Source organism: Euprymna scolopes, chromosome 6 (genome assembly GCF_053919585.1).
Source record: "Euprymna scolopes isolate OS-2025 chromosome 6, ASM5391958v1, whole genome shotgun sequence".
NCBI classification, from domain to species: domain Eukaryota; kingdom Metazoa; phylum Mollusca; class Cephalopoda; order Sepiida; family Sepiolidae; genus Euprymna; species Euprymna scolopes.
The window spans coordinates 78,908,907-78,934,200 of record NC_136487.1 but is presented as its reverse complement, the minus strand read 5'-3'; the positions used below and the strand labels follow the sequence as shown (position 1 = coordinate 78,934,200).

Here is a 25,294-nt window from a genome sequence, read left to right as displayed (position 1 = left end):
ATTTATCTACTTATGAATGTAAAAGTGTGTGTTACGTGTTTACAATAAATTATGTATAAAATGTCTACTATTTAAAATTCTTGTTTCAAGTAGCAGACATTGACAAGCGACTTCCAGCTAGGCATACCGGCCAGTTTTTTTTTTATAAACAATATAATTAAATAAATCTAGATATGCATATTAAACAAATGTTTTTATTTCTGCATTTTTTTGCTTCATGATACTTTTTAATATATTCTAAGGAATCAAAGTACCTTCATTATTGGGCTTACAATTTATTTCTTTACGATACACATGGTGCCTTAAATAAGGTTCCAGACTTTTTTTCGTACGGGTACTTATATTGATAGTACACACATGAAACTCTAGTTCCCTAGAAGTATTTTTCTCCGATTATAGTGCACTTCTTGTATCGTTCGAACAACTTCTGGAAGGCCTCCTGGAAGTTCTCTAATGTAAGCGTGTCATAAACCCTCTTCACAACCCATCGAGTCGGGATCAAAGTGTAGTATCTATTCTGCAGATGCTGCACTTAAGATAATTTGTACCAGTCAATGGAGGGGAAACCCTCTGTACTGGGACAATTGTTATTTTTGGTAACACGAGTGTCTCCTTTTTGCCTACTTTTAGGGGAGCTGGTTTTTACCCCACATTAAAAACGGCCTTGTGCTTTATTTGCTTTGGTGGGGAAGCAAATAAATATGATTACGACAGATTCTAAAGTTATCATTGAGCTTAGAGAATTACCAAAACTCACTTAGGGAGCAAGGTCGGACTATAGGAATAGTGAAGGACTGTCGTTATGGTCATCTAGGTTAAACAATCTCTTATAAGGATGGAGTTGTCGACTGGTGTAATGTTCTGGTGGAAATTTCACTGTTCAAATTTGGGAGTGTTGGCCTTTTCCGACGGAATCTATTACTGAACGTCTTGAAAACCTTCACGTGATATTTGCTTTTGACTGTCTGTCTAGTGGGAACTCAGTGCATGTAGATAATGTGCGTGCTGTCACAAAAGGGATAATCATACAGTTCTGGACGAATGTCTTGGGTCTGAGAGACCCTGCTTGCTAAATTGGAAACTCCGTCTTGGTCTCTGTGTCATAGCAGTAGATCAAACTTCCATCACAGGTCACTAGAAAATCAGGAACTGCGTGATATGAATTGATCAGCTTGACCATCTCTATGCTCTCATGACACCGTCCTTCTTTCTGATTGTCTCTGAGTACCCTTGGGACCAACTTTGCACAAATCTTCTGTATCTTCAGTTCCCCGCGAAGACTGACTTAAAACTGTGCACGTGTTGTCTCTATAGATACACGACGGTACTTTTCCATGAAATTCTTAAGTTGGCCAATTAGCTCTGGTGTTCTGTTTCCCATACTCATCTCACACCTCCCATCATCTCTCAGAGACTCTGTGCCTTTTTTGAATTTCTTATGTTCCTAACAAAAATGATGTTCGATTCATGCAAGATAGTCCAAATGTAATCTGAAAAATTACATACGTTTCAGTGGCATTGTTTTCCAGTTTAAAACAGAATTTTATTGCATATCGTTCTTGGAAAGTGTCATCAAGTTGAAATTGTATATTTGAAATTCACCAGCTGTGATAATCAGACTTTAGTACGGTGTATTCTAACCCCTGCTGTATCTGTTCCTTTAAATCGGAAATCATAAAAATTGGGCTGTCATCTCATAAGATGTATGGCAATGACATACTGAATTGTCAAAAGCGTGCGATCATTTTAAATGTATGTAAAAATAAAGGTTTGGAAACTTACTGAAGGGCCATCATGCCTGACTGCGTCTATTTAAGACTTTCTATACCTTGAAAAGATCGTTTTATTAATGAGATCAAAAAATATAAATTTTCTCTCCACAATTGATTATTTAAATATGTTATTGTTTATCTTTCTTATTGTTTTTATATATATATGCATAAGTTAATTAAACAGACATCAGTATACAAAAACCGCTGTTCCTTTTATACTGTGACTATGAAATTGGACCGAATTATTTTGATAAGGCTACTATTGTTTATATTTTTTAGTGTTATTTCTACTACGGTTCACTCTATGTAAAATTCGACCTTCTGTAGGTGTATAAATTTGGGCCCCTCTCCCCAGCAAAAGTAGAGTAGACCAGTAAATTCACTGTTGTCCGTTCGTATTTTCATCCGTTCGTCTGTCCGCACTTTTCTCAATCACGCTTTGGATTTTTTTTTTACAATTTTGCACAAACATTAAATATGATATGAGTAAAAAAGTAACAGTTGCACCCCTAGGGAGACTGTTGGGTTAAAATGGCTTAAATTGACACCTTTGTGCTTATTAAAAAGAATTGAAAAGTTGGCACTAACTGATTTCTATATAATTTGTTCGTTTATACTTCGCGATAACTCTTGGGTGTGCCTCAGGGTTTCTTGTAAGGCTAATAAAACCACTCCATTTTTGGGACTATTTTTACATATTCGTCAAAAATTTCTGTGTATGTCTATGTAGCAGTTTTGCATGGTGCTGAACTCAAATTTATATATGTTAAGGTCTAAAAGGACACAATTCGTTCATTTTTACAAGGGTGTGACATCCACTGGGGACTTTTAGATATAAATGCTGAACTTAGTCATTTTTTATGCCTCGTTCACTGTGCACTCACGGAGGACCATACATGCTTCACTTGTTAACTCTGGGAATCTGCAGAGAATTTCTAACTCTCGTTTTGTAAGCCATTATGAGTATAACTCTTAAGTAATTCACAATTATATCTTATGCAGGAAGTCATCCAGTTCTGTGAAGTGTGCAGCTTAGTGCTATCACTTGAGATACAACTATTTCTTGTATCAGTCAATATTTGGATCTGGTGAGAAAATCTTATTTGGGCTTGGAATATTATGCTACGTTCAATATTTGGTTAGGATTTATTTCTCGGGCAAAGTATCTTCATGAAAGGCTATATTTTGTTTTTGACGAATTACTGTACAGAGTGGCCGACAATAGACGTGGATGATGTCTAGTAGCCATTCAGCATCTCTTATACAATTAAGAAAACTAGTTTTAAAATCTAATGTTATGAAACGCACGTTCTAATATTTATATATATATATATATATAAAATATGATGCGTTCTTTTATATTGTTGGTCTGTAACTCTTCAAGTGTATCTATTACACTTTACGCACTTATAACTTTATATATATATATATATATATATATATATATATATATATATATATAATTCCACTGCCAAACAACGTCGCAGTGCACAAGAGCCATGACAGTCAACGAACCGGAAGATTCGAGTTTCGCCCTTATTTTCAAATATAAAGTGTGAAAATTAATATAAAAGTGTGAGAATTAACAAAAATTAAATTTGCCAGGTCGAACGCCATCATTACGAACGCATAACATTGTAATTGTTATTTGGGCTCATCAGTTAGACACATCCGAACACAGGATTCGAAACCCGAGCCTCTTGCATCCGAGGCAAGAACTCTACTAACTGAGCAAACGCCCCGCACACAAGAAATTCTATTAACCAACACACATCAAGACAACCGCGCCGAAATCTGGCTGTGAAATGAACCTACTTCGTCTCGACAACGGACGCGGTCATCCAAGAATAAATATATATATATATATATATATATATATATATATATATATATATATATATATATATATATATATACATATACATATACATATACATATACATATATATATATATATATATATATATATATATATATATATATATATATATATATATATGCTCCTTGAGTTGAGCATATTGAGAAGTGAAACACGAATTACCATTAGCATATAAGCGACGCTCTTTGTGTAAACAAATCGAGCGGAGGTATTTCTGACGATGTCAAAACATCGTTAAACTCACTACTCGTTCAAGCAGCCGCCAATAGCGTAATGGTTAGGAGCCTTGACTGCCGTACAAACGGTCGGGTTTCAATCCTGGCTTGAGGCAGTTGCCTGTCTAGCCGCACTGATGAGCTGTGAAACAGCGAAACAGTACTGTATGTGGATGACTATAATGCTCCTCACCTTGAGTTGAGCATATTGAGAAGTGAAACACGAATTACCATTAGCATATAAGCGACGCTCTTTGTGTAAACAAATCGAGCGGAGGTATTTCTGACGATGTCAAAACATCGTTAAACTCACTACTCGTTCAAGCAGCCGCCAATAGCGTAATGGTTAGGAGCCTTGACTGCCGTACAAACGGTCGGGTTTCAATCCTGGCTTGAGGTAGTTGCCTGTCTAGCCGCACTGATGAGCTGCGAAACAGTACTGTATGTGGATGACTATATATATATATATATAAATTCGTTTTTCGAGCGTGCGTCTTGATATTCATATATTAAAATTGTTTTCTCTATTTATTTAAACAGAAAATACATTTTTGTCATGTATGAGGCGTGGAATTTCTTTCACTAGCAGAAGATCCAGCTAATTTGCTTATTCTTTTAAACATTCATTTTAATTAATTCCCTATTAGTTGCTTCGGTTTTCTTATGGGATTATCATCTTTAGTTAACTATTACATATAATTATCTTAATGTAGATGTTCTACATGATTTATACTTGCATTATATTTGCGTAGAAATTTTAAAGTAAACAAAAAATTGTTTCCATATATTTTTACGTTGGTATTTTTGTTTAAAAAATGTTGTCTAACAAACTACTCCTAAAGTTTTGGTCTACATACATGAGACTTCATATATAAGGTATTTGAATCTACGCAAAACTGTATATTTGGGTTTTAGCCCGAAAAAATCGGTGCAAAAGTGTGAGAATTAACAAAAATGAAATTTGCCAGGTCGAACGCCATCATTATGAACGCATAACGTAGTAGTTATTGGTTCATGTTTGAATTTTTAGCCTTGCAATAAATATGTTCATGGCCCAGTCATTGGCGGCAGAGGAAAAAATAAGTTGTGAGCTGAAGCGTTTGATTTCGATACTCGGTAGTGGCGCCCAGGTCTTTTTTTTTTACTTTTTAAATCATTACCATATATTGCATCCAATATAATCTATAATATAAATCTCACCTGTTTGTTTAAATGTATGTATATATAGCCTTTCATGTCAAGTCATGTCATATGCTACTGGTACCATGTAACCCAGTACTACCTGCCTCATGGTCGGGTCACCGGCGACTAAACTGGTTCCCCCACCAGACTTTTTTGGTGAGGAGGGTGGCTAGTCTCCCTGAAGGATTAAAAACAAGACCTTCCAAAGGGCGAATGAACTCTTTTTCTGGGTCAACGGCCAACTAGCACTGTGTATATGTGTGTGTTTATATGTGTATTGGGGTGGAGAGGGCTCTCGTAAGCCGTGGTGAAGGCAACCTTTCTAGGAGAAGCAAATGTCTGATTTAAAAAAACATAAAGCGGGAGACCAGTACCCGCATTAAGCTGGTTTGCAGTTTAATTTGTTGCTGGCTATTTTGCTCTTGCTTGTTGCTGGATCTCAACATTTTGAACCGAGAGAGAGACTTAGCTGTCGTACAAAGCTAAGACTCTGTAACATCATATTTGTATAGATACTCCCTCAGGCATTTAGGCTCATTGATTTTAAATGTCTGAGGGAGTGGCACTCGTCTGAAAAGACGTTGCAATCATCATATGTGTGTATATGTTTTTCTACCTAGAACTTTCGACAGGCGACGGATTCTCACGAGATCGGTATCGTGGTGAAGCCGACCCTTCGAATGACAAATACGAAAAAATTGGCTAAAAACATTAATCACTTCACCCTCAACTGGGCGCTTTTCGCCGATAATTTCGAACGCCATTCTCTTTTTTCGATTGATAGCCTTAATTTAAATCCACATCACTTCCGGTTTGGCAATGATCGAAACAATAAAGACGTCACGTTTTTTTTTTCTTTCTTCACTGTACGGGTTTGATGTTGCCTGCCTACAACCTATCCTGAAGGCCATTCTTAACATGGGAAGCTTGGGGGGTGTCTATTCCAAAAGCCGTTCTTAGTATGGGGAGGTTGTGGGGGTCTATTTCGAAAGCCGTTCTTAGCATTGGGAGGTTGTGAATGTCTATTCCGAAAGCCGTTCTTAACATGGGGAGGTTGTTGGTGTCTATTCCGAAAGCCGTTCTTAACATAGGGAGGTTGTTGGTGTCTATTCCGAAAGCTGTTCTTAACACGGGGAGATTTCGTTTTTATTCATTGTAAGCATACCCGAAAACCTATAAAAGTCGAGATGTACAACGTGAATGGTAATTGGAGCTTATGGAAAAAAAATACCAAAAAGGTATACCAAATTGACTATTTTCGTTTAAAAATGAAATTATTTCGTTTTTACTGATAAAATTTTATTTTTTATATCAAAAACCCCTTCGTATCATATATATATATATATATATATATATATATATATATATATATATATATATATATATATATATATATAAAGAGTACGATTGTTGAATAGTATTCTTTCGATTGCTTGCGTTTTGGGGGACACAATTAAAAAAATAAAAAAATATTAAAACAGAACAAAATTTAAATTTCCGTTTCATTTCTTCGCAAGTTTTAGCAATGACTTTATTAGTAAAACAATCTTACTAAAGTAAATGGAAAATTCAAATTCAGCACATTTGGGCGACCACAGTTGTAAGTAAAAGAAACATAGCTTCGTAACTTTCAAAAGTGTAATATCTTACCAAGTCGAACATACTTTTCTCACCCGTATAAATTAAGTCAATACATAATTTAAATTTAATTAAAATGCAGTGATTAAAAACATTTTATTTAAAAAAAATATGTAACATTTTTAATTAATTTCTTTATTTTGATCTTTAAAAATCTTTTATAGAGAGCCCTGATATCATGATCCTGCCTAGAGAAAATCTGGAAATCGCGTATGGCTCAAATCTTGTACTGAAATGCATGGCGCTAGGGCTTGGTCCCGATGGTAACGCACCCAAATTGACATGGGTTACACCAGATGGTTACGCCGTCAACAATACCTTTGGCAGGTGAGTACACTGATTTTTCCCCTCCCCTTATCTCTGTTTATGTAGTAAAGAGCCCCAACATACCTCGGCGGAAAGACTCGAATATAAGGGCCAAGGAGATTGCAAGATGCAAACCATGAGACGCTTAGAAATTATAAATGTTAATCGTTAAATTCAATAGAAAGATTGTTTGTTTGGTTGGTTGTTTTTTGTTTTACGGCATATCAACCCTTTTCAGATTATTTAATGCCGAATCCAGTGATTTTGAAGAATTTTTTTTAACAGAATGTTCTTGTTTGTTTGTTTTTGTTTTCAAGTCGGTTTCTATTTAACCCATAGTTAGGACCCTAACTGGTACTACCATTCCGGGTCAAAGTGGGCCTGGGAGCAATGGCGATTAAGCGGTTGCTCAACACAACCCGAACCCCGAAAGCTGAGCCTTCACAATCGGATATAGTTTAAGATCATATACAGGGCCCAGAAAGATTGGACAAATATTTATTCAAATAAAACTTGAAATCGAGCATGGTGTAGTTAGCAGAGTAGCAGACGTGTGTTATTTTCTTTCTTAAATAGTAAATTCTCGGAAATAAAAACTCTGTATGAGATACATATATAATCGGATGTTCCATTAAGGGTCTTTATCTCTTAAACATTGAAAAGAAAGAAATTGAGAACATATTTTTCTTCTCCCTAATTAACCAGTTCCATATGTTGTAGTATATCTTTTGTTTTGGTCTCTTGGTCTTACTGGATTCCAGGAAAATAATTTATCTAGTCTGGTGGAGTATCTACCTTCGTGCTATTACTTGAGGTAACATCACTTGGAGGCGGTGCACCATTCCTCAAAAAAGCTCATGTAAATTAGCCATAGTGAGAAGATCTTATATGGGCTGCGAATACTATGTGATGTTAAATATTTGGTCAGGGTTTATTTCTATGGAAAAAGTATCCTCGTGTCAGGTTGTTCTGACAAACCTCTGTAAAGACACACCTCTGTATTAGACACTCGAGGATAATATCTATTAGGCATTCAACCTCGTAAACAGATATGGCAGCTAATGTAGTGTTTAGTATTGTTTTTAGTCTTAAAACACTAGGGAACCTGATTGCATGTACGTTCTAATGGTATAACGATTTCGATTTGAGTCGCAATGTGTATCGGTATGTCTGTCTCTCTTGTATTTGTTTTAACATTATCAGATGCAACTAAAACTTAACCTTATTTCACCATAAACAAAATATATTATCATTCGGACACAAGTAGTTACTATGATTAATAGATCCGATTTATAGTAGGTATCCGAAGTGAGGATTTGTGTAACACGACATGTGTTTGCATTAGGTTTATGCTCTTTAATATTGGAACAAAGACAAATGGTAAAAGAAGCCAAACGTGTTTCGGCATCTTGAGACCTCTCAACGAGTGGGACCTGAAGTTAGTCATGTTGGCTGGTTGTACTCACGTACGTGACATAAGTGTTACTGTGCAGCAAGTTTTTTCGGTGCACATTCCGTGTAAGAACTTTTACAGCAAGCACATGAGTCAATTATTTCGGCGATGAAAAAGTACTCGAGCTAAGTTGACACCGCGGGATATCTTAGGCTAGAGACTTGTTTTGCCACCTGTCCAAGAGAAAGCGACTCACGGTTGATGCTCCAGCGAAGATGTGATAACATTACGCCAAACATGGACAAATAGTTTCACTATATATATATATATATATATATATATATATATATATATATATATATATATATATATAGGCTACCAAGTTTATTAATTCCAACAAATAAATAAATAAAATAAATAAAACAATTATAATATTACTAAATTTACTCAATAAAATTATCTTATGCTATATAAAAAAACAGCATAATGACGAATTATCCCACCTTTGACCATATTACTAGACAAAACAAGATTATCTCCCTTCATTTTGAATATTTATATTTTTATTTAAACCTAAAATAAGCGATGATGAAATAAGCTAACTGTTAGTAACTGCCCTTTTGGCGTTTCAATTTGAAATTAAGCAGTTAGAGCATGTATAAGCTACAGCCAACATCTAAATGAATTGCTCTGAGGATTATTACGGTTTTCAAGGGATGAACCATTTTAAGGTAAATATAAATATACTTATATTTGTTGAAATTCTCTTAATAGCATCTTATTATAACATTATACATAATCTCAACCCAGCTTTGTAATTTTATTCTAACGTTTACTCTAAACACAGCTATGTAATTTTATTCTAACTTTTATTATTAACTAATATTACTTTACTTATCTGCATCATTAATTAAATATTTTCCTTATATTTTAATATTTTCCAGATTCATCTGCACTACGTAAATGCTAAGTTTATTCATGGTGTTTTTTATTAAAAAAAAACACTCAATATTTTGCTGATGAAGAGACTTTGTTTTCATAAAAAACTGTATGCTAAAATTATTGTCCTTGATATAATGTCTGTCATAATAAAAAAAACATCATTTCCGAAACGATCGTACAATTTATTGGCTTTGTTGTGTTTGTTGTGCTCCTTCTTATGAAACGGATTTTTAATTTTTAATTTTAATTATGAATTATAAATTATCAATCACCTTACCATATATATATATATACATATATATATATATATATATATATATATATATATATATATATATTAGGTTGGTGTAAAAGTAATGTCGTTTTTCTACTTGTTGAAGGTCAGAAAACGACATTATTTTTGCACACACCAAATCCATAATATAAATCTCTCCTGCCTGTTTAAATGTATGTATGTATGTATGTCTCGCAAAAACTTTCGACACAAGGGACGCATTTTCACGAATATCGATATCATTTTGAAGCACGACCCTTCGGACTACAAATATCGAAACATTGTCTAAAAATCTTAATTCCTTCACCCTTAACTGAGCACTTTTCTACAAGAAAGGATCGATTTTTTCGCCGGTATTTTCCAACGTCATCGCTTCTTTTCGACTGTCTAGCCTTAATTTAAAAAAAACGTCGCTTACGGTTTGGTGATGGGTGCAACAGCTAACGCGTCACGTTTTTTTTTTTTTTGTTCACTTTCTTGATTTCCGTCGCACTACGGGTTCGAGCCTGCCAGCTTACTATCACCTTTTTTGCGCCTGCAATTTTCTTCTTTTTTTTTTTTGTACAATCAACACTTTTACACCCACCTCCACTTTATTTTCCGCCTTTGCGTCACGGGTTCGAGCCTGCCTGCCTAGTACATTTTTTTGTTGTTGTTGTTCAACATACACCTCCAAACATTCGGGCAACGCCGGGCACCGAGCTTAGTGTATATATATATATATATATATATATATATATATATATATATATATATATATGTGGGGGGGGGTGATATAAAATCTAGTCTGATAGAGGAACTTAACTTATATTACTTGTGAATGCTATACCTGGAAGTTTGAATGATTAACACTCTTGTGGAGTACTATCAGCCAAGAAAATCTTTGTTTAGAACTGGTTGTTGTAGTAGTGATTTGTTGCGTTACATTATTTAATAGTCATCCAAAATGTTACACAGAATTAGTACATTACTATTCAGCGTGCGATTATGGCTTCTATACATTTAAAACAGTAGATACAGACATACATATTCATATTGGCTAAGTAGTTCAGATTAAGAGAAAATATAATCGACGACAACATTTCTCATATAAGGAAAGTTTAGATGAAGATTTATAACATATTACTCGGTTTATCAGGGTCACTATTAACGGGTTGCTGGTTTTATTGAATTCGTTTTTAGTGATAAGGAGAGCTATAACACCAGAATATTCTTATCATTGTATTGGCACCCGAGTATATATCCGACACAGTTGAACAGAGTTCGAGAACAACATCACTCTATCTAAAAACATATAAGATAGTAACTGATATATAGTCGAGAGTCAAAATAATGAAAAAATATTATCTTTCCATTGCCATACTGATAAGTCACCATCTAAGGTGTGTTTATTTGCTCCATAGATAAAGACAAGATGCTGATCTTTTTTAGCCGACTAATGATAAGTTTTTCATTTCTCGAGTTCTTAGTTTTTGCTTCCGTATCTGCTTCCAAACCTTGACATACTCTTTTAACCTTAACTTTAAAGTAGAAATGTTATTTTTGCGTAGAAGCCACTGACTCCTGAATAACCGTGCAATATTAATATATAAAATATCGCTTCCTCATATACAATATCAAAATATGATAGTTTAATAGTTATCTGCATTCGAAGGTATACAATAAATTACTCATTTAATATAATCTAATTATCGCTGAAATCACACTGAAATCAAAGGTAAATATTTTAAATAGAAATTGGCTCATTTCAAAGGACTTATTTATTCGTGATTAATTTCAAGGAAAATGGTGCGAGATTCCACACGGACAGCCATTAGAGGTAATGCTGATGACGTTATCGGTCAGGTGACTTCCGTTTCTAGTAAACTATCCCATTTTAGTTGGATTTTTGTCGACGTAGCATATCTGTCAGCCATTGCCTGGTACCCGAGTGTCCGGAAGCCCTCACCCTCTTTTGAAGACGTTTCACAGAGATTGACATTTTCGGAAAATTCAATTATCTATAAATTTATTCATGGGGACTTTTGGCCTGTTTTTGGACAGTTTTACATTTTCAGCGTGATCGACAAAACATTCTTAAAATTAACGATGGCAGACGGGTCAATTGAGAACATTTTATAGTCGAAAAAAAAAACAGGATACGAGCAGTCTATATCCACATTATAAGAACAAGGACAAATATAGCACATTACAAAAATTTGCCAAAGTAGCTGATTATTTGTTTATAATTTCAAGTTCCTGTTTCTTATAGTAAAGTGGCAATTATTGATTATACATCCGTCCATACACACGTTACTTTCATTAAATAATATATACATACGTTACTTTCATTATATAATGTATATATACGCTACTTTTATTATATAATATATACATACATTACTTTTATTATATATATATATATATATACATATGCTACTTTCATTATATAATATATGCATACGTTACTTTCATTATAAAATATATGCATTCGTTACTTTCATTATATAATGTATATATACGGTACTTTCACTAAATAATATATATATACACGTTACTGTCATTATATAATTAAAGTAACGTATGTATATATTATATACGTGTATGTATATATTATATACATGTATGTATATATTATATACGTGTATGTATATATCATTATACGTTACTTTCATTATATAATATATATATACGTTATATAATATATACGTATGTATATATTATATACGTGTATGTATATATTATATACGTGTATGTACATATTATTATACGTTACTTTCATTATATAATGTATATATAGACATTACTTTCATTATATAATATATACATACGTTACTGTCATTATATAATCCAAATATCTCTACGGTCGACGCGTCCCTCCACTATTACTATCAACTTAAAATATTAGATTATTGCCTGACCCACTCTCATTTAAGAGGAAGTGTCGATTTGTATAATACGTTACTTTCATTATATAATATATACATACGTTCCTTTTATTATATAACATATCCATACGTTACTTTCATTATATAATGTATATATATGTTAATTTCATTATATAAGATATACATACGTTACTTTCATCATATAATATATACCTACGTTATTTTTATTATATAATATATGCATACGTTACTTTCATTATATAATATATATACGTTACTTTCATTATATAATATATACATCCGTTACTTTCATTATATAATGCATATATATGTTAATTTCATTATATAATATATGCATATGTTACTTTCATTATATAATATATACATACGTTACTTTCATTATATAATATATACATGCGTTACTTTCATTATATAATGTATATATACGTTACTTTCGTTATATAATATATACATACGTTACTTTCATTATATAATGTATAAATATGTTACTTTCATTTTACAATATATACATACGTTACTTTCATTATATAATGCATATATGCGTCACTTTCATTATATAATATATACATACGTTACTTTCATTATATAATGAATGTATACGTTACTTCAATTATATAATATATACATACGTTACTGTCATTATATAATATATACATACGTTACTGTCATTATATAATTAAAATCTATCTCTACGGTCGACGCGTCCTTCCACTATTACTATCAACTTAAAAATATTAGATTATTGCCTGACCCACTCTCATTCACGAGGAAGTGTCGATTTGGGGAAACGGATTGTGGATGGTAAAATAGTGGACGTCTCCGCTTCTCATATAATATTCCCTGCAAAGAGTTCATTTTTGTAAATCAGACATTTATACTTACTAGGGCTAGGACAACATAATGCTCTTTTCATTGTTTTGACTCTCGAGTGTGTATCTGACATTGTTAGACACAATTAATCAACCGAGAACGATATCACTCCATAATAACTCATGTAAGATATTAAAGGATACACACCGGAGAGTAAAAACAATGGAAAGAATATGATGTTGTCCTAGTCCTAATAATTACACGTGGCTAAAATAATATATAAACGGTTCCTTTTCTGAATATTAAAGCAATATCAACTATATATCAAAATCATATCTGTAAAATAAGTGTATAAATACGTGTCCGTACATGTTGTATGTAGATAAAAATAGCAGAAAAGCAATGTACTTGCCGACAATAACTCAACGGAAGAGATTATGGGCATTTATTTTTGATAATTTCTTTTCATCGTTATGCTTCAAAAAACCGTATAATGTATTAGCTTCTCTCAGCTTTTCTACTAAGCTAATATATACTAAACAAAGACTATGTACTAATATATTTATACACACACACACACACGCACACAACACACACACACACACACACACATATATATATATATATATATATATATATATATATATATATATATATAAGTGAACATGTCTTTTAGTGTGTCTCTGTGTGTCTCTCTGTGTGTCTGTGTGTGTACATTTCCCTACGCAATAAATCCCTCAATTTTGAGTCTACAGACTCAAAATTTCAAATACAGGGTACTGAGATTTGGAAAAATCTTTGTGGTCGGTGTTCGGCCAAACATTTGGCTGCTAATTGAGCAAAGTTCAACGATTTGACCTTTGAGAATTCTACCAAACTCCTCCACCAATTTTGGCTCTAAATACTTGAAATTTTAGACATAGGTTCCTTTGACATGGATCTAACTTAATAACTTAATTTTAGTCCAAAACAATAAATGTTAATTGGTCATAATAGGGGTCAAAGTTTTAAAAAATTGACCGCATTTTTTTTTGATCAACATACACCGACAAACAACCGGGCAACGCCGGGCTGAAATGCTAGTAAATACTAGAATAATTCATGCTACATAAAGACAGATAGTCTTTCGTAAATGGCATTAATAGAAGAACACTAAAGAAAAAAGAAGTGTAAAGGAAATGCACGCAACAGAAAGAAAAACAGATAGAAAAGAAACGACTGAAAAAGACTAGAGTAATAATATCTGACGTTACAATTGACTAATGAATGTAAGGCAACTTTACAAGAATTAGGAGTTATTGGACGCTGATGTAAATTCAATTTGTGTGTACGTATAAGCGATAAGCAAGGGCATCTGACGTTTCCCAAAATTGAATGCAGATCAACAAACGTTTCACACTTCCAATACGTTCATTAGCATCGAAATCGGTGAAATTGTGCATTTTTCAATCAAATCAATTGATTGCTTCCTCTAGTAAAGGCCGCATCGCGGTGCACCGGGATGGCGCTTTACATGCCTCCCCGCAGTGATATAATCCGCAGGATATTGTTGTCTACATTACACTGAAGAGAACCTACTGTTGATTTTATGCATATAAAAATAAGATAAAGGTTGAATTAAAGTTTAAAATACATAACTAAAATATCATGGTTCAATAGTGCTCTAAACAGAAACATTCATTTCGAACGAGCGCTTGTCTTATCAGAGAAACTACTGATAATTTTATACCCTGAGCACTTCTGTTGTGCAGGGATAAAACTTCCCAAATTAACTTGTGATATAAAACTGTATAATGCTGTTAAATGTGAGAATCTGGTAGGATCATTTATTTTTTTTCGATTATAAATTACCGATACTTAACGGAAGCATTAAGATGCAAAACCTATCTAAGAACTATCCCAGACACATAAAGTTCAGTAGTGTGAAATTTAAAACAAGATCGGCCCAACTATTTCGGAGTTTATAGGTAACGAACTCAACACACTCAGACACTTACACAGAAAATATCTCAGATATATATATATATATATATATATATATATATATATATATATGACTACTTCATTTAATCATAAAAATTAATATAGGAAGGTATTATTTAATGCGTAAACTTTAACTATTAACTTAAACAGTGAGCAATATATGTGGAGCTGGGTAGCAATTTACAAAAATATATATGGCAATAAAGCTACACAGAACCTCCCACGTTTCATCCACGCTAGGATTCGTAGGCTTATGAAAAGAGTTTTGGTTGTTTCGCGTTTTTATATGCGTGCATCCTATTCAGTTTTTAGTTAGCCAATCAGCGTCCTAGTTTCCACGGCTCCCGTCCTAATACGCCAATAGGCAGACACTTGCAGGACATAGGCCCAGTTGACCTTGGGTTCAACCCTTCGTTTGTGTTTGCTTTCTTAGCGGGAAGCGTAGATATCTAGTGATGTGACCAATTTTTACCTAGGCGTAGTTAAATGGGTTTTTGTTTAAATATGTTAGTTTATATATATATATATATATATATATATATATATATATATATATATATATATATATATGTATATATATATATATATATATATATATATATATATATATATATGTATATATGTGTGTGTGTGTATGATAATTTATGTATATGTGTGTTTATTTTATTTATTTATTTTCTATTGTTATTGTTAATTTTAAAAATTATTTTGTATCGCTATCATAGAGTAAAGTTTATCCTGTGTACACAGTTGTTCGCTATTTCTCTCCGACAGTTTAATAGATGTTGGAGTTCTTTAAAGTAAAGAATAGCAAATTCTTCATGAAAGCATAATCTACATGGATCGTCTAGGTGTAATGTTATGAGCATTTAGGCTGTGATCATAGCGTGTTATCTGTGTTAATTGGGGCAAGCAGGGCCAACGGTAAAACATTATTATTATTATTATCATTATTGTTATTATTATCATTATTATTATTACTACTACTACTACTACGAATTGATTTGAGCGACTGCTGGTCGCTGGATCAATTATTATGATAAGAAAAATAAACAATTAAATTGGGGAAAAGATGCTTGACATATAAATCACAAAAGGAAATAGACAATAGATGTAAACATTATTTTGGGGTTTGCATAAACAAATAACTAGATTGGGTTTACATTAGGTTAGATTGAGACACGTAATAATGTGACGTAAGGAAACACGTGATGTATGTAGATTTGGGGAGATTCTAATCAGTCGTTAGCTGAACATTGGAGAGAACGGACGACCAATATGACGTGGGAACTAGCATCACTTCCGACATCCAAGATGTAAAGAACGTGTAATCTCTGAAAATGTCGGCCAGACCATGAGAATAAATGTTCATAAATAATACAGGCATGTGTTTTGTTATTTACATCAAATGTTTCGATACGTTCACGTCAATCGTTTCCTGTTAGAACTGTTGCATAAATATTTAAATATACACAATAGACAATCAACTGAATGATACAACGTATATACACATACACGCATTTACAGGCGCACGAATATACCACATACAACATATGACACATTTTATAATATCAAGTCCAACTCGTGTTACAACCTAGGTCTCTACATGTGTTTGCTTGTCTTACTATTTTTATTCAACTACCGGCGAACGTCTGCTTTCTTTTAGTTCCCAGTATGTGTTTGCTAGTGTTGTTTTCATTCGTTTTTTTTTTTAATTTTTGAACGTACTTTTGTGGACATAATATCAGGTTTTGAAATCTAAGAAAGTCATACCTACGTAATATATATTTTTATTCGGGGTTTCTTTCGTAAATATTGTGGCCTGGTAAACTATACTTTTTGGTTAGGATTCCTTTTTGTTTATGTGTTCATTTTTAAGGAGGAAATTTACTCGCCATCGCATTCGGCATATTAGTTCATCTGTTTTTTTTAATTAATTTAATAATGTAGTTATGCTTGCGAGGTGTGGATATGTGTTTTAACAATTTTTCAAAATTAACCCTTTTCCATATCAATTTTTTAGTATGTTGAAGAATATCTTTCAGGAATCCTATGGTTTTATAACCCTAAAATCACACAAAAGCAGAAGACGTTTTGATAAACTTTGAAAATGACCTATTGAACGTAATTAAAAATTTAGAATTCCACAAGCAACGTAACAATTTCCAACGGAAACTACGCAAATCGTTAGAAACAAAACCAACTCTAATTATATCGTTGTAAAGGCAGATAAAACAATATTTTTTTTATAAAATAGATAGACAAGAATATAAAAAACTAATCACAGAAAACATTACACAATCTACAAAAAAACTAGATACAAACGAATGCGACTACATAGATATCATAAATTCTGACAGTAAACAAATGACAGATAAATTAAAAATTAGCGATAAAGTTGGCTAATTCTATATATCCTTACAAGCATATTTGATACTACGGATAACAACCTATAGAGAGATTATGGTCTAGCTATAATAAAAGACTCCGACAATGTCAAGGGGGATAACTTTCAGAAAATCATACACAAGGAAATGAAAAAATAAGGCCGCAAAGGAGACGTACTAGCTAACATATAAATAACAAACTTCCGGAAAGTCACGTTAGATTTAGATAAAAACACATAAGAACCATATTAAAAGATAAAGCTAATCCAATATACGTAAACCCTGAGTCCAATCATCCACCACCAATTATAAAACAGACTCCTAATTCGCTCGTAAGTAGACTCAGAAATAACTCAAGCGACGAAAATTTATTTAAAACGTCAATCAATATCTACGAAACAGTTCTAAAATATAGTGGATACAAAAATATCAATATCAAATATAAGCAAAAAAAACACCAATAACAATAAAATTTTAAATAGGGGAAAAAGAAATATAATCTGGTATAAGGCGCCATACAATCAAATGTTATAAACAAAACTTGGCAAGAAATTTAAATATCTCATTGAAAAGCACTTCGCCGTAACCAATCCGTGACACAAAATTTTCAATAAAAATAAACTAAAGTTATCATACAGCTGCTGCGAAAATTGCGAGATTATAATTAAAGCACATAACGACAAACTATTAAGTAAAAGCAATGAAAAGAACAACAAACAAAAACATAAGTTGACATAATGAAAAAACTCAAACAAAAATACCACATGTAACTAGTAAAAATAGTAATAATAATTATAATAATAACAACAACAACAACAATACTACTACTACTACTACTACAACTACTACTACTACTACTACTACTACTAATAATAATAATAATAATAGTAATAATAATAATAATACACCAATCAGGACAACAACAACAATTGTAAAAATAAAAATACGAATAATGAAAAAGCAAAATGCCATTGTAGATCCCGCACACTTTGCCCACTTCAAGATAAAAATCTACCCAAATCATAGCTTACCAGGCCACAATATTTGCGAAAGAAACCTGAATAACAAGAATATTGTGTAAGTATTCCTTCTTTGATTTCAAAACCCGATATTATGACTACCAAAACGTAACAAAATTACAAACACCGAATGAAAACAACACTAGCAAACAAATGCAGGGAACTCAAAGACAGCGGACGCTTGACGGTAATCAAATGGAAAATAGTAAGACAAGCAAACACATGTAGAGACCTAGATGATCTATGCAGATTATGCCTTCATGAAAAATTTGCTATGCTATACTTTAAAGAACTCCAACATCTATTAAACTGTAGGGGAGCAATAGCGAACAACTTTATACACTGGACAATTTACTCTAGGATAGCGATACAAAATAATTTTTAAAATTAACAATAACAATAGAAAATAAATAAATGAAATACACACACATTTACATAAATCATATATATATATATATAACATAATATTAAAAAAAACTATTTAACTACACCTAGGTTAAAATAGGTCAGATCACTATATATCTACACTTCCCTCTAAGAAAGCACACACAAACGAAAGGTTGAACCCAAGGTCAACTGGGCCTTTGACCTGTAAGTACCTGGGCATTGGCTGATTAGGAAGGGGGGATGAAAAGAAGGAAGCGTATTGGCATACTAAAGGCTAAATAGAATGTACTTTTAAAACGCGAGACAACCACAACTGTTTGCATAAGCCTACGAATCCTAGCGATGATGAAACACAGAATATTCTGTGTAGATTAATTGCCATATATATTTTTATAACTTGCGATATATATATATATATATATATATATATATATATATATATACACGATAAATGTGCAAAAAGTAATGCTCATGACCAACTTCCAGTTGTTTGATCTAGCTGAAATTTTGCATGTGCAAGGATTTCTATCTCTAAGGGTTATATGGCAAATTACAGCTCTTAACTTATTGTGGTTTAATTTTTACAGGTGTTTGAACTGAGTCAGGTGTGAAATGGAGCCTGTTTTATGTCGAGCAGTGATCCGGTTTTTGTATTTGAAATGACGCGCAACACCGGAAACTTTTGATTAAATGAAAGAAACTAATGGTGATAATGTCCCATCATATTACCTTGTAAAACGCTGGCATCGTGAATTCTAACATGGCCGGAAGTCTGTAGAAACAGCTCCCAGACCTGGTCGGACACCTTCTACAATTCATGAGGCATCTGTCCGTCAAGTTGGGGCTGCCATTTTGGAAGATCGGCGCATTACTATTCGCCAAATAGCCCAAGATGTCAAGATTAGTACAGGGTCTGTGGAAACTATCATTATTGACCATTTGAATATGCATAAGGTATCTGCCAAATGGATTTCGACGTTGCTCACACCATTCCAGAAGCGAGAACGCGTCGAGTACTCGAGGATGAATTTGGAGATATGCCAAGAAAATGAGTCAAAGTTTTTCAAAAGACTGATTACACAGGATTAAACATGGGTCCATCACTATGATCCAGAGAGCAAACTTCAGTCAATGCAGTGGAAGCACTTGGACTCACCACCTCCAAAGTAGGCAAGGGTGCAGCCCTCCGCTGGCAAGATCATGCTCACAGTCTTCTGCGACCAGGACGAAGTAGTGATGACAGATTTCCTGGTAAAGGTACCACGATTACAGGAGCCTATTATGCTTCAATTTTGAGGAAATTAAGGGAAGCTATCAAAATCAAGAGGCAGGGGCAAGATCAGTAAAGGTACTCTCTTCCTGCAGGACAACGCTCCGGTCCACAAGTCGACAGATCAGAAGCACGGACGTGTGCTTATGAAATACTCCACATCCTCCTTACTCTCCTGGGCTTACGCCCTATGAATTTCATTAATTCCCAGCCATGAAGTTGTTTTTGAAAGGAAAGCGTTTTCCAGATGATGCAGCCTTGATTTTTTAAGTCACATCGTAGTTAGAAAACCAACCTAGGGTGTTCTATAAAAACTCTCTCCAGAGCTGCATCAAATGATAGGAGAAATGCATAACTCTGGATGGTTCCTACGTAGAGAAAGTCTAATAACTGTGCCAAGTTTCGTTGATCTACTGGTATGGAAAGTTGGTCAGGGGCATTCATTATTGCACGCCCCTCGTATATATATATATGTATATATATATAAATATATATATATATATATATATATATATATATATAAAGCTGAATGTGTGCGTGTGTGTGTGTCTGGCCACAAATAGGATCTATATGGTTGACTATTTTTAAAACTGATTACATATAATGATTGAAGATGTATCGAGACACAGGATTGAGTGTATTTTCTCTGGCAGAACGGTGGTTCATTAAAATTGTGGGTCTGCGTTCGCGCCTGGTCCACACATTATAGAAATACAAAATTTAAAAATTTAAAAATCGTTTACAAGCGTTTTTGATATAGATGCGCATAAGAATACTTTGATCAGTATGTTTTAACTTGAATAGGAATGGTATACTAAATTGTGGGATATACGTTCGCGCCTGGCCTCCATAGAATTGAAACAGACACACACTTTAATAAAGACTTTTTATATCTATCTGCGTAAGTATACTTTGATAATTATTTTTCTGTTTGAAAAAATATGGTATAATAAAATTATGGGATGTCCGTTCGTACCTGACCTCCATAGAATAGAAATATGTCACAAAGTTTAACAAGGTTTTTTAATATAGACCCACAGAATATTGTGATAAGTTTTTTTGTGTGAACAAATATGGTATAATAAATTATGGGGGGGTTATCTGTTTTATTTATACTTTCATAATATTTTGCTTTGGTTTTGATACCCCTAAATTTGAAGCTATCTCTTTACAACCCTTCCTTTTCATAACCTATCATACTTTCATAAATCAGAGTCCATTTTCTGTCGGCTGTTTTTGAACCCAGTCAATGACGGATACTTTTGCTAATATATATATATATATATATATATATATATATATATATATATATATATATACGTACAGCATAATCGAGTTGGAAACCGGTTCTCGTCAGATCACCGTAGTTAAACAATGTGAGCTTCGTTAGTACCAGATAGGTGATCATTTGGGAATTCTAGTCGCGATCTGTGCTCTCCGCTTGTGTCGGCATTTGTTTCCAGTCGTCCTGTACATACACTTCAGTTGCCAATGGTATTTAGCAATTCCGACTCAGGAGAGGTGTGGCTGGAGATTGCGCACCATCTGACACAAAAATTCCATGCGCAGGCACCGCTTACGTGAGTACCTATAGTCTGTCAAAGACTGAAGGAGCCGGTTTGTTTGTATGTGTATGTATATATATTTATATATATATATATATATATATATATATATGGGGGGTCTGTGTGTGTGTGCATGCGCAAATAGTTAATAAAACATGTTAAAACACTTTGAAAAAGAGTTAAAAACATATTTAATCTGAAAAGGGAACACTTAATATATAATTATATGATATATATATATATGTGTGTGTGTGTGTGAGTGTATGCGTGCGTGTGTGTGTGGTTTATATATATATATATATATATATATGTGTGTGTGTGTGTGAGTGTGTGTGTGTGTGTGTGTGTGAATTATTTATGAAACTTATATGGGGTAGTAATCATGATACTATTTTTTAGACATTTAATAATATTTTTGTCTTAAGTGTTACTACAAACGATTAGGGGCATCCTATAAGACTCTTTTTTATTCTACATATTTTGTTTTACTATATATATATATATATATATATATATATATATATATATATATATATATATATATATATATATTATGTTTCCACCTTCAATCAGTACTTTTACAGGAGTTTGATTCACGGTTTCCAATTTGCTCTCGAATTCACAAAGACATTCAGTAATCTGAAATAAATGCACGTAAAGGAAGTCGGGGGGGGGGGGTCATATCGGCCAACACGTTGTGGAAGTAGAATAGTTTCCGGAGTAATGCAAATAACACAAAAAACGGTCTCATATTAATCCATGGCTACTTCCATGTCTCACTAAATTTCTGAAGATTACTATAAATTTTTAAGAAAACCAGAATTTTTCTTAATATACAATATAACATAAGCATGGCATGACAAGTTTATAGATAATAGGGGAGAAGGTAAAACTGGACGGCGAACGAATAACAACTTTTTCCATTACGTTCCGCCAGAAGGAAGCGCAGTTTCATTCTATGAACACTTAGGATGACGGAACAACATTTTGGTACAGATGGGTAACAAAGGTAATTTGACTGTCCCCGGGCCAAAAAATCCTACTTGATGGAAATAAATTGAATTATACGATGAATTACAAGTTAGAAGAACTTCACGAGTGAGAACGGCACGATTTGCACTCAGAGAAAAAAGTCCGTTTTTATCCGCCAATGGAACTGATGATGCGCATTTTAGAATAATCGAACTTATCGATTCATTTTGCAAAGTATGCAATCGAATGACTAGGAAAAGATCTAAGTGGTCGTCATATTGTCCTGGAAACATTTGTGTTTCCTCTCTCTTTTTATCGATCTGTCTACATATATATATATATATATATATATATATATATATATATATATATATATATATATGGATATACATATATATATATATATATATATATGGATATACATATATATATATATATATATATATATATATGGATATACATATATATATCTATCGGCATATATATATATATGTATATTTATATCTATATATATATATCTGTCTAGATATATATATATATATATATATATATATATGATTATAAAATTCAAATGACCTTGTAACGATGTATGTAACCCACTTTCCGGTTTACGATTTCCGATTACGCATACGCGCATGACCTGTGCACTGAAATACTTACGTTATTATTTCGAAATTATTATTTAACATGGGAAGAATGGGGTTTCAAATAACTTAAACGTAATACAGAAATTAACGATGTAAAAAAAAAACAGACATTATTAACAATTGTTTATTTGGCTGATTTAAACGTGCAAAACAAAAAGAACAATTGGGACGCTGAAATATTAACGTTATTATTTCGAAATTATTATTTAACATGGGAAGAGTGGGGGTTAAAATAACTTAACCGTAATACAGAAATTAACGATGTAAAAAAAAAGAAGATATATGAAAATTTTAATTTAACTATAATAAGTATTATGGTCCCTGCTCAGTGCACATTTACATATAAGTATGGCCAACCTCTTATAATTCAGTAACTGTAAATTGTTTTTTTTTTCAAAAATAATCAATTATAATAAACAGAATGACTCATAGAAATCTATCTATATTCTTTTTTCATTTTAATGTACTTTCATAGAAATGTTTCTGTTATGTCACAATATACTATTTTCTTTACGTCACAAGTGTTACGCTCATACATGAATTCCATAGCTAATATAACATACTGCCCCAACGCGTTACGGGTAGTCTAGTATATATATATATATATATATATATATATATATATATATATATATATATATATATATATATATATATATATATATTTCTGTAGAAATATATTTTCTCAAAATATATACCAATCATTATTTAACAAACTACATGTAATTACAGAACAATAGCAATATAATGAATAAATGACAAAAGTTATATTCCAAAATTCATGATGCTGACTCCCTTATAATTTATTCCTTTATTCAGTTGACTTATACAATTCTTGACAGCATCTGTTTCGTAGCGCAAAATCAATCACTTAATTATTGTATCAGTCACTGAATTTATTCTGCCTTTAACTCATCAGAAGAAATAGCAACAATCAATCCGTCAAAAGGAAATGAAGTGTGATTTGACATTATTAAAATCCGAAAATTCGAAGAGAAGCTGCATATACCTTAAATATGTTTCCATTGCTCCATTTTATATATATATATATATATATATATATATATATATATATATGTGTGTGTGTGTATATGTATATGTATATGTGTGTGTGTGTTATTTGTTTTTGTTTTTGCGATACGTCTTGAATGAACTCAATTATCTACGAAAGAGCATTTTTAAACAAATGCGAGTTGGAATAATTGCACGAATTCGGAAGTGGTGTATGTCATACAAGAACGTATCGACGAGCACATCCGGGCGTTATAGGAATACGCCCGAACGTTTATTAAGCACATCCGTGCATTCACCGATCCACAAGTCGGCAATCGGGCAAATCTGCTCGACAATAAATTGTGTTGAGATGCCTATTCGGACAGTTGTCCGTATCGTGCACAGAGGCCCGCTCCAAACACTTACTGAATATCTTGGAGGTCTTGTGTGTTACGATGCGTAAACCCTCACTCTGTAGGCAGAAAGAACCCTCCTAAAAATTGGAGTTATTTATAGAGCTCTAATATATATAGATATTTTTTTTAATATACTTACTTTTATAAATTTGCATATATATATATATATATATATATATATATATATATATATATATATATATATATATATGTGTAACTTTTCTGTGTGTATGTGTTTGTTCGTTCCGTATAGACTCCGAAACGGCTGAACAGATTTTCTTTAAAATTTACAGAAATTTGTTGCATAACTCTGGGAGTGATCTTAATTAGGTTTTTTTTTTAAAGAATACCACCAA

The 25,294-nt window shown here is 32.7% G+C and overlaps 1 protein-coding gene across 1 annotated transcript in view; it reads left to right on the top strand.

The window, feature by feature from the left end:
* Window positions 1-25,294, top strand: part of LOC145277718 (fasciclin-2-like) — a 674,167-nt gene that overhangs the window by 310,493 nt on the left and 338,380 nt on the right. The window contains exon 4 of the mRNA XM_080129418.1: window positions 6,851-7,013. Coding sequence (XP_079985544.1) covers window positions 6,851-7,013 — 163 coding nt within the window. The remainder of the gene's footprint in view (window positions 1-6,850; window positions 7,014-25,294) is intronic.